Genomic DNA, 12,173 nt, shown 5'->3' on the forward strand with positions numbered 1-12,173 from the left:
ATTTTGGGGCTTCAAGAAAAGGTATCATCATTAGGAAGAACATTGATGTGTGTCTTGGGAGCCCTGCATCAACATGAAGATCCCATCTGATCAAGAAAGCACATGTGGCTTTTAGGAACTAAATCCTGATAAGCATTGTTACCAAACTTCTCAATACAGTCTATCAGGGCTTGACTGGAAAACATGCTTAAAAAGTAAAGAAAATAAGATGTTTGAAAAATGCTCATTACAGCAGGAGCAGGTGAATGTACTACTGCTTGGCATAACATTTTGGATACAATTATACTGACCTTTCAGAAGGTGTAGCATCCCCCTTTAGCAATCATTAAACCATTGGGGGGTGAGAAATTGTCTTCAAGAATGTATTTTGCACACAGCCTTGAAAATGCCTTTCCTTTTCCTCTTCACTTCCTGAAGAGGACAGACAAGGTGTTGTGTGTGCTGTATTTACCATGGAAATTCCCAAGACAGCTGGTAAGGGATCTTCTGTATCACAAACCAACTGAACTTAAGCTTTTTTCATGCAGGGTGCAGATATGGTGTTAAAAAAATCACATGACTGAGCTCTCAAATTAGAGAAGGACTTGGTGGTAGTGCTGTGTTCTGTGTCTTTCACATGTGGTCATTATGCAGCAATATGAAGGCATTCCACTTCGTACTCTGGAACAGCAGTGAGTCTCCAGTTATCAGTGCACACCCCTCACAAATACCAGCCATATTTTAGCTGGCTGCAGTGGGAACAGATGGCCTGGGAGCTGGACTCTGCTTGCTCTACTGTCCCTTTCTACCAATGTGAATCTGCAGCAGCTATGTCCAGCTTTTTTTCTGCCTGAGAGCTTACAGACTTAAGGAGACTTCCTGGTTTGGCTCTCTTCCAGACCTTGAAATTTTCTGTGTATATCCCAACCCTTCCGGGACAATTTAGGGCTCTGGTTGTCTATGAGTGACACAGATGGGAATCTGCAAGATAACATTCAGGGTAGAGGATTAAACATCATTACATACTTGGTTTTCAGGGATGAAAGAGCAGGGAATGACTTGAAAAACAGACAGATACATCTGTATTAGGTGATCCCTCAGGTAGAGGCAGGACATGTAGAGCTTCTCTCTGATCATGTCAGCTCCCCTTCATCTGTAGGAGAGCAGGTGACAAGAGTTGCAGTTCCTTTCTCTTGCAGGGTGGCAAACCCAATGTGTGAAGCTGCAGAAGTGACAACAACTGTGACTTGACCAGCACTGAATGAAGGTGGAGGAACCCCTGCTCCTTTCAGGGATATAGGCATATGCTAAATATCATCTATGCATTAGACTCATAGGATTTGGGTGACTCCAAATGCAGTTCATAAATCCTCCCCTTTTGATGCAGAGGGATGCAGTTGCTGTGCTGCATACACAGCACAACAGATAGAGAGGTGTCCTTTCTGTTTTGGCTTTTTTTTTTAAATTTTATTTTTAAAAGGAACCTTAGTGCTATCTCCAGTGACTGCCACTATAGACTTTCAGTGAGTTTGCTTTTGTTCAGTGTAGCCCGGGGAACGGTGAGGTGAGAGCTGCCCTCCTATGCTCTTCTTGGACTGAAACAAGGTTTCCAGCTCTATTAGCTCAAATTGGAAGGAGGGAAGGAGGTTTTGGTGCTGAAATGGGGAAAACAGTAGCAAGGATAAATGAAGAAGTTAGGGATAAAAGATAAACAGCTTGATTGTCTTCAGCTGCACATGCTTTGGTTTGCATACAGCTCCCTGGTTTTGCTCAAAAATTCCCTATCTTCTTGGTGGTGACTGCAGCTGTGCCCCAGACTTTGGAGCTGTGATGTGGTAAGAGGAATTTGTCTGCTTTCACATCTGCCAGGTACATCATAAAGTTGAATTGTGGGATGTGGGTAAAGCTGTAATAAGGCAGGAAAGGAAGAGCAAATTATATGTGTGTCATGCAGATTTTCTTTCAGCACTGTTGGACTGAAGCAGCCCTGGGATCTGTCTTTCCAAGCTAATTTTTAATTCTGCATCCCCTCCATGTTATAGTCAGATGTCCTCTATGGGAGGGATTTATCTGAGCATTTGACTTTGCAGAATCCTAATACCATGGCTGTGAACTGGATATTTCTTGCTTGTGCTGTGGAGAGATGGTTATATGTGAATTACTGAAAGTAGCTCATAAGTAGCCTTTCAGTCCCTCTCCCATTTGAAGCTGAGATATTTCATTACTCTGGCCTGACCCATCAGCTAAAGCCAAGTGCTGGTGGGGCTCTGGGAGAGGTGAGCTGGGAAAAGGAGAGCTGAGCCATACTGTAAATGCATTCTGTTCAGGCCCCTTCTGCACTCCTTAAGGGACGGAAACTGAAGATGCAGCTGTGGTTTCAGGAATTCCTGTCTCACTGCTGCTGGATTAGTGAGGGATTCTCAGTAACCAACAATCACTGCAAGACTCTCACCCTAACGAGGAAAAAAGGTGCAGCACTAAGATGGCGTTACTGTTGGATGCAGGTAAACAATTGGATGCAGTCATGTCTTTCAAGCCTCTTACAGGCCAACAGCAATGCACCTGCTTAGCCCACCAAAGTGTGTGTTCCACATAGGTTGGATTCATCTAGTTGCTTTCAGCCTCGTACATTTCAATGTACGCAGTCCCTGTATCTGTCTTTTGTGCTGGTGAGCATCTGGTGTGTGTTAATTCCACCCAGGATGAGAAACGTACTGAAACTGAAGATCAGAAGAAACCAGAGAAGAAACAGAGTGCATGCAGATTGCTGGTTACTTAAGAATATGCTTGGGAGGGAAAGTGGAAAGGGAAATATGAAGTGTTTCTGATGCATATTAGAGAGATTAAAAAATTGCTTGTAAAAACTTGAGTGGCCTGGCCAATTGTAGGGGCATCAACCAATCCACCAAAGTCACGTGCCAGCTGGCAGGCCTGGGGACAGTGTTTGTTCTTTGTACAGCATGCCTTGCAAACCCTGCTGCAGCAGATGGCTCTGGTTGGCCCTGGTGCTGACTGAGAGACTTAAGTACGGAATAAACTGAAGATGCTGAAGCCTCCTTTCTCTGTCTCCCAAGGGTAAGCTACTCTATTTTGGACTGAGATGCAATGACTAGAAAGAAACATATGGTGTTATCAAAACTGTCTAGGTTTTCTTTTTTTTTAGTCTCTATGTGTGTGTAATACAAGCATGGCTTTTGCATGGGTTTTGGCAAGTGTCTCTATAGGGACCTCGCTTCTACTGAAACAGTGCATGCACTATCTCCTGCATCTCTGAAAAAGGTTTCAGATAAATACACCTTTGAAATATGTGCAGGGAAGGTAGACTGAATGTGAAACCACAAGAGGAAAAGCTTTTAGCTCAGGTATAATGGTAACAGGGAAATCTTTCTGCATCATTTTTACAAAGCATGGATGACACACAACAGCACAGAGTTCCTGCCTTCTGCTCATATCATTTATTGTCTGTCTGCTTATTTGTTGGCTCTCTTTATTTGAGAAGATGGCATAGCCCCCACCCCCTTTTTTTTTGAGAGAATATATAGGATAACTTTTGAAATTTTTTACTGTAATTAATTTTAAAGTTGTCTGATGAATCAGCGTTCAATGACATGAGCTTTTTGGATTGAGGGCTTGGTTTGGTTTGGTTTTTCTTACTGTGGACTTGTAATTTGAGGTAGGTTTGTGGGTTTCATCTTGCACTGACAGAAACCTTACCCTGAACAAGTCCAGGTGTGGCTGTGCTGCCTCAGCGCCTGCCCTGGGCTCTGCGGCTCCGTGTGCTGCTTGTGCGAGGGCTGTAGAGAATGGGCCTGTGTATTTCACTGATGAGCTTGGAAAAGACCTCCGAGAGCGTCGAGTCCAACCTCGGCCTGAACATCACCGTATCTACTTGACCATGTCCGGTCTTTCCTTAAACAGCCCCAGGGCCAGGCGCCTCCACCATCTCCCTCGGCAGCCCTTCCAATATCTGCTCAGCATTCCGTGCAGAAATTGCGCCTAATGTCCAAGCTCGGGCCCCTTTCCGCTTGTCCTGTCACTGGCTCCCAGGGAGAAGAGACGGACCCTGCCTCGCTGGAGCCTCCTTTTGGGGAGTTGCAGAGAGCGATAAGGGTCTCCCCTAAGCCTCCTCCTCTCCAGGCTCAAAAACCGCAGCTCCCTCAGCTGCTGCTCCCAACACTTGTGCCTCCAGAGGGTTCTTGTACACTGCCCTGCGTCCCGCCCTTCCCAAAGACCTTTCCATTACTTTATCGATCAAAACGAAATATCAATTACAATTCCATCCCGTAAGAACGGCGCTCCCGCTTGCCGCGCTCGGTCCCAGGCTCGCGGGGCGAGGCCGCCCTGTGCCCGCCCTCGGTACCTGCCGGGCTCCGCCCGCCCCGCGGGGCTCCCGTATCGCCCCCGCGGTTCCGGCAGGCGGGAGGGTGACGTGGCGGGCGGGGCGGAAGTGGCGTCGGCGGCGGGCGCGGGCCGGTGCCGCGGCGGGGCCTGCTGGGGACGCCGAGGGCCCGAGATGGCGGCGCCCGGGCTGCTCCTGCTGCTCCTGCCGCTCCTGCCGCTGCGCGCCCGCGCCGACGAGCACGAGCACACGGTGAGGCGGCCCCGGCTTCCCGGGAGCGGCGCTTGGGCCGGGCCTCCGTGGCGCTCCGCGGGGAGCGCGGCTCGGTGGGCGGGAGGGACGGGGAGCCACGGGCCGCGGCCTCGGGGGGGGCGGGCGGCCGCCGCCCCGCGGGGCTCCCGCCGCGCCCGCTGCGCTGCTCGGGCTTTTCCGGCCGCGCCGGGCGGAGCCGGGCCCCGCGATCCGAATCGCGCTCGGGGAGCACCGGGGCGCTCGGGGCAGGGCCGGCGGGTTCTCTGATCCGGTTTGCACATCCTTGTGCGGCCGGGCGGGGTGTCCCACCTTTTCCTGGAGCAGATAAACGGCCCGGCAGGTACCGTGCTTTGTTTGGAGAGCGCTGTTTGCCCTCCTCTTGGGTGGATGTTTGCTCTGGCTTCAGAGCTCAGTCCGAGCCGGAGCGGTTCTGACAGCTCCCCTCGGGAAGAGGCACGGATAGCGTGGGAATGGGCTGGGGAGTGAGAGCAGGACGGGGACACTGCCACGGACCCGCAAGGAAAATGGGTGCAGAAAATACTACTGATCTAAGAGCTCGCCCATTGGCATGAGGATAGTTTTTCTGAAGTGCTCGCAATATTATCCAAAAAGAATCTCTAGGAAAAATATACTAGTGCTTCGTCAGTTTCTGATTTTACATCAGAGTGCTTTTCCCGTGGCTTTCAGTGTGAGAAAGTGGAAGTTTGTGTGATGAGCTATGATTTTGGAACAAGACTTTCCTAGAAATCATCTCTTCTGCAAGTGGAGTGTATTAGAACGTGGCTGTGATTAAACACTGGCTCTCTCAGACTGTTAGTACTTTTTTTACTCTTGAGCAGCCTGGCTGGTAAACGCTTGCTGAGTTTCTTAACATAGTTTTCTCAAGGTGAGGTTGGTAAAGCTTACCAAGTGTTCTTAATGAAACAGATAAATGTATTGATAGCTTTTGTATAAGGGGTGGTTAATTAGTTGCCTCATTCCGTTTATTTTTGAGGACTTTAAAACTGATTAGGATTGTGTTTGTTTTTTGAAAGGGAAAGAACTTTATTAGTTCTTCAGATAATGACAGAAAAGTTAATCTAATATTCAGTACTTTCAAGAAACAGATATTCTTTGAACTAGTTTAGGTGCCAGTTTTCTTGCTGAACATATGCTTTACAGTGAGGCTTCTGCTGAGGTGAGATGGTTTTCAGCATTGCACTGTGTTTATTTTAAGGGCTGGTTGACTTAAGGGATTATTCATTATTAAATTAATATTGGTAGTTTTCTAGGGAAAAAAAAATAAAGCTGCCACTGAATTTATTTGGGTTTGAGCTCTCCCTTCAAAAGTGATTGTTTTAGATCTTCTGTGATGGTTTTAGATCTTCTGAATGATTACCTAAACAATTACCCATGGAGATCACAAATTCCTTTTGAAGGCTCGTCATTTTTTTCATCTAAACTACTCAACTCTGAGGGATTGTAAGTCTATTTTGGTTTAGTATTCTTGTTCACATAGCGTCCAGTTTATTAACTGGATAGGTTATGTGATAGGTTAGGAATAGTTGGTGTAGAAAGACAGTTTCCTTTTTTTGGAAGGCTATCTCCTTGCTTGGGTATTTTGATATTTTAATCTTGTGTGGGAGATTGGAGTGGAAGCATTAATAGCATGAATGAAGCATGGCCAGGGTTTTGTAGTAGTGTACTGATGTTAAGATAAAGAACCTGAAGGAAATATTCCTTAAATACTGCATTTTAATGAATTTCACTTTTAAATATGATTGCAGCTGGGAGATTAATTTTCTTATAATCAAAGTACTTTACTACATTTTGAAGGCTCTGCTCATTTTTGGAGAAGTGGAAGGGAAATTTAGGATTTGATAATCCCAAACTAAATTTTCACTGCCTTTAAGACTCGAGACCTGTTGGTAGGAGTACACATCCTTGTCCTTCCATTTCCTCGGTGTGCAGCTCCCTGGGGGAAGGTATGCTGGTGCACCTTACACAGCTGAGCAGGGTGTTGTCAGTGCTCAGCATGTTGGACATACAGAAGTGCTGTCTTAAGCTTTTAATGCTGCTGTAACATGGAATTGTATGCAGTGTGTGCTGTAATAGGTATTACATGTGTCCTTTATTTTAAGGTTGTGGACTTCTAAGCAAATACTATAAAAGGTAATTGTGAGATGACTCTGCATGAAGCTCTAGGTCTGTGCTAGTGTTTCTGGAGATGTTAGGTATGGATAGTGTCATTGAATCAACAGCTTATATCCTTTATCTTAAATTTCAGTCTTTAGAAATCACATCTGCCTTTCTTTGGAGGAAGAATAGTTTAAATACAATTATAAGATAAAGACATGGTTATTTAAAATGAATAGTAAGTGAAGAGAAATTTTTGCCACAGTATTTAAAATCTCCATTGTCTAAAGACAGTACAGCAGCATAACTTCAGACCATGACAGAACAGTTAGTTTATCGGGAACTAACTGAAAACTTGTCTGGTGATTCTTTAACTTATTTTTATGCTTCAGAGCATGTAATGTACTTGCTCATTGCCTATATTATAACAATTGCAACATTTCTTGACAATTGTCCTTTCATTTGCGGAAGCGATAGTATCAATGGGGTGCTGGTGGCCTTATCACAATGTATACTGATCCTGCAGAAACAGGGCTGGGGGCTCCTGCCTGGCCTTTGCTTTCACATCTTCTGTTGCTAGACTTGTTGAAATTGATGATGTAATAGACAAACCATAAAACATTCTGAAATATCCTGTGGTTTTTGTTGCAGGAGAATGGTCTAGAGAGTAGGTAGCATTTTAATTTTAATGTTGCTTCAGTTTAATTATCGGTGCTCTGTAAGAATGGAAATACATGAAAAACATTGAAAATAAACAAAACCCAGCCTATATTGCATAGCAAAATTCCTAATTTAATATGGTTGAGAAAAGCATTTTTGCTTGATTTATACCCTGATCAAGTACGTTAAAACCCTGAGAATGTAAGGCTTACTTAAAATTAGTATGTAAAATTAGGAACTTTGTATAGTATCTGAAAATTGTCAGTTAGAGAAGTACTGTGGAAAACATTTCCCTTCATGTAAAATACTTATTTGCACGTGAAGTTGAGCACAGATGAGTGGCCTGATTCCTCTTTGAAGTTGTGTTTCCATTTTGAAGAGGTGAAATAAATGTCACGGAAGCAGGACGTGGTGTGCCTGAGCAATCTTGTGCATCTAGGAAGTGTAACAGTAAAAGTACTGCATGTACACAAGTTCAGCCTGTGCCACTGGTGCAGTTCTAGACACATCTTGATGAGGCCTAAAATTCAGAGAGAAATAAAGAAGTGTTACTGGAAATAGCCTGCTTTGTCCAAAGGTGAGCATGAGGCTGAAACCCACAGTTTAATAGGGTGTGGATGTGAGCTGCAAACATTGAGTATTATCACAGTGCTCAGTAGATGGGATATCTCTAAGATACTGGGGACTGCAAGCCTGGGATATTACTTGCCAGCTGAGTCTTGCTTGATGCCTCCTGTATTTCTTGTCTTGCTTCTACATCTTTGCTTTGCCAGTAACAAATAATGTTGGTTCTTTTTTTCCCCCGGCAAGATGTGCATTGTAGAGCACGTCATTCCAGACATCTGTTCAAGGAAAGGAGTAAAATCACATGTTTTCTGAAAGAAACTGTCTTGATTTGAATTTATTTTGCTGAATCATCACGTGAGGTTTGGCAGATGTAATCCTCTTCTTGTCTCCCATCACTTTTTTGCAAAATGTTTTCCTGGTTTAAAGAAGAATATCAGCAACAGTCTCATATCTATTTCTGTAACCTTTTGTAACTGACTTCATCTAGCCTTAATTGTTTTGTAGAATAAATAGTCTATTTTTAGGGTTAGCATGCTAATTTCTACAGTTGAGCAAAGAGAACATAAAGTTGCTTTCCACACCGTGAGTGCCCTGTTGGGTAACAGGAAAGAAAAGATGCATGTGCTGTACTGAAGGCAATATTGCTATACTTGAATAGTTTCTAAATTGTATAGACGTATGGAAATTGTCTTTATATTAAGCCTCAAAGTAGTGCACACCCCCAGTTTTTCACTAGCTGTATTACACAGAAGAGATGCACTCCTGGCCATGTCAGGCTACACAGGGTTCCTGCCACTTCAGTGCCACTCTGCAGGGAGTAGAGTGGACCCATCAATACCGGCAGCCAGGAGGAACTGTGGATGGGTTGGATGTGATTTTAGCTTGCACGGGCACATCCCTGCAGCCCAGTGCTCTGAACAGGCAGTGTGACTATATTGTGCTGCTTTGGAACAGATGTCCTCAGCTGTGGTGAGGGTTGTAGTTGATACGTAGTTGCATTTGAAGTGCAGGTTGGTTCTCCACCACCTGGTTGGCAATTACAGAAAGAAGTTTCTGAAGCTTTGTCTCCCTTAGCTTAAGAGATTTATGGTAGGTAGCTTGTGTCTATGCTGAGACTTTTCAGGCTGCATCTATAAATATATCATTATATATTCCATATAGCTACAGAAATTACTGAGCTGATATTAAGCATAGTGCAGAAAAATATATGAAGCTTACAGACATTTTTTCATAAATTACAGTAAGTGAAACATAAATAAAATTGTGTTCTGTAGCCTTCTCTCACATGTGAAAGTACTGAACTGTGGGAGTTGTGGCACTGTGACCAAGTTGTTAAATGCTTGTATCTGTGAATATAATTGGGATCTCTGAGCTATGTGCAGTATATTATCCCTTCATATGAACCAAAACCAGAAGAGATTGCTGAGATATACCAGAGTACAGATTGCATCTTATTTGTTGACCTTCTTTGCCTTGTCATTTACTATGTTCATCTTGGCTTACTTTATGTTCTCTCTCTCTCTCATAGTGTGACCTTTTTGCTGAAAGGTGTGTTACATGTAAGGCTTCTCAAAACTTAGCAGCCCTCATAAAGAGGTGACAGGACAGTATCCTACAAAATACTCTAGTGCTTTGTCTTGCCTAAATAAGTTTTCCTTTGTGTTGGCACTGTTATTTATTGTGGACTTTTTGATATTATGAAGGCCCTAATGGAACAGAACAGAAAAGAAACCAGACAGAAAGCCCACCATCAAACTGCCACCCTTGAACTCTTTAATAGCACTGTGTTCTTGCCAACATCTTACCCTAGCACTAGGCTAAGAATGCAAGGATAAGATATGTCATGTCGGAGAAATGTATTTAAATGTGAAAGCTCATCCTTATAAGTGACAATGAGCAAAACCCAACAAATGGAGAGAGAAGAAAATGTCCTTCCGTTTCTGCTAGGCACCACCCCCAAATCTAAGCTGAAGGTGCTTAAGTTGTTTTACTTGCTACAACGCCCTTAATTTGAGGAAGTCACTGGGAGCACCTGATGGGTGGCAGATGGCTGTGCCTAAGGACTGTGTGAGTGAGGTGCACCCTGGGCTGGCTGAGGTGTTGTGTTTCTTTATGTAGCAATCCTGAAAAGATTTATCTAGTGCTGTTCTGGGGTGGTTGTGAGAAAGGAGGAAGTAATAAATGCAGACTGAGTTCTTTGCATCTGTTTGATGTGGCCCCTTTTTCTCTCTAGAGTAGGTTGATGGCATCTTGGAGTCATTGTGGGAAAAACATGTAGGCCCTGAAGAGGGTCTAAGCCACATGCAGATAAGAGACAAGCAAAAAACAGATTGGTTTTTGCAGATGTTGTAATTACTACTTAGTTACATTGGTAGATCAGAAAACAAAGCAAGATTTTGCATATTATGTTCTAAATCTGTTGGTTTCTGCCTCATCTGTCACGAGTTCCAAAAATGTGGAGGTCCCAGCTCAGTATGAAGCATATCAGAAAGGAACAGCTGAGGAAAGCAGTGGTCAGTGCTTTCTTGATTCAGGCTGTCAATGATGAACTGACAGACCCAAGGATGTTGTCATATTCTATTACTGAAGGTTAAGTAGAGACATAGGTCAGCTCACATGTAAGCTGTTTGGTATAAGTAGTGCTAAAGTGGGCTCTTGACAAGTAAAGACCATTTTGAGAAAGGGCTGGAAATATGTTCTGCAGCTGTTAGAGGAAGAAACAGAAGACATGATAGAAATAACAGGCTAGGAAGAGAGATGGACCAGCTTGTCCCGTGCTCTCTTGGCAGGAGCTAGAGGCGGATTCCAAGTGCAGACTCCACTGTCTGTTTCTGCAGCTGAGGGGATTGGAACTGGGATTTTGCTTTCTTTCTTTTATCTTTCCCAACTTTGGACAACTGTGCTGCACTGGTATAACCTTTCTGATTGCTGACAGAGAGGAGGAATGTCTACTTTCTCATGCTTTCTCTTGTTTTTATTTGATGTTTCTCTGACATTCTTTAGCTGTCAGAACTGCTCTGAAGTGTGTGCTCTGCGAAGGGGCAAGTTTGTGAAACCAGTAAGTGTTTGGTCTCTGCTGCAGCTCACAATGAAATTAGTAAGATATTTTAAGTTTCTTGTTGGAAATCACTCACACAGGAGGCTGGAATGACCTTTGTACATCTTTGTAAACAAAAAACGATGAGCCTTTAATTGAGATGGTGTGTTAGTTTAAAGGGATGAAATTATTTTCCGAAGCATGTTTATTTAAATCCTTGAGTTTAACTTTTAAACACTTCATCTGGATTTTTTTTTTAATTTCTGCACTGACCTCTTGGTATGACTGTGGTTGTTCAGAATAAATGGAGTTGAACAACCTTTGTTCATTTATTAAAAAGGGAGATACAAAACTGTGTTCAGTATTTCAGCTGTGCACTGTATAATAGTTATGTCTAATTAACATTTTGCTTTCTTTTCTTCTCCAAGGTGTTTTGTGTCTGTGTTATGGTCTTATAACAATACTTTATATTTCTGTACCTAAAAAAATTCAAGACCTGTATAGTGACTTGCTTTTATGTGTATATAATTTTAAATAGAGTTTTTTCCTGCCTTAGAAGTTACATTGTTGTCCCTGTCCCTCTTATTCTGTTGAAATTGTAGGTGAAGTAGTGTTGTGTGAGAGACTTTGTGTAGTAATCAGCAAATCTGATACCTCATCCAGATGCATACAGATATAATGCAAATTACTATTTCAGATCATTTAATTTTCCTGAATTTGTCCAGTATTTGAATACTGATAGATTAATGACCTATAAGTACCTTTTTTTGTTGTTCAGAAGTAATAAGGGCTTGGGAAAAAATATTGGCTCCTAGACAAGGAATATATTTTCCTGGCTAACAGTAGCTGTGGAAAGTGAAGAGTAAATGTTCCCAGAGAGAATTTTATGGCAGCCACCAGACTTCTTGCTGTTCTGTTTTTTCACTGTGGGAATGCTGGAAATGCATCAAAATACAGTTCTTCTGTCTGACTTTGGCTCTTGGCTACTATAGGTACGCAACAGTTTAATTTTAGTGCTTCCTGTGAGGCATTGTGCTCTTCTGGGAATTTTGAATGCAGTTTATACCCTTTCTAAAAAGAAAGGGAGCTGTATTTTAGGAAAATACAAAATACCTGGCAGTGTGGGTAGATTGCCTGACTACTTTGCTAAGATCTTGTTTAACAAAACATTAATTTGGTGTTTCCTTTATTTCAGTTGAGATAAGCAGAGTTTTGCTTTTAACT

The 12,173-nt window shown here is 43.2% G+C and overlaps 1 protein-coding gene across 1 annotated transcript in view; it reads left to right on the plus strand.

Moving 5' to 3' along the window:
• Positions 1–4,440: 4,440 nt before the first annotated feature.
• TM9SF3 (transmembrane 9 superfamily member 3) overlaps positions 4,441–12,173 on the plus strand; it is a 41,923-nt gene continuing 34,190 nt past the window's right edge. The window contains exon 1 of the mRNA XM_066554292.1: positions 4,441–4,570. Coding sequence (XP_066410389.1) covers positions 4,493–4,570 — 78 coding nt within the window. The 5' untranslated portion in view covers positions 4,441–4,492. The remainder of the gene's footprint in view (positions 4,571–12,173) is intronic.

This window comes from Molothrus aeneus, chromosome 8 (genome assembly GCF_037042795.1).
Source record: "Molothrus aeneus isolate 106 chromosome 8, BPBGC_Maene_1.0, whole genome shotgun sequence".
Lineage (NCBI taxonomy): Eukaryota > Metazoa > Chordata > Aves > Passeriformes > Icteridae > Molothrus > Molothrus aeneus.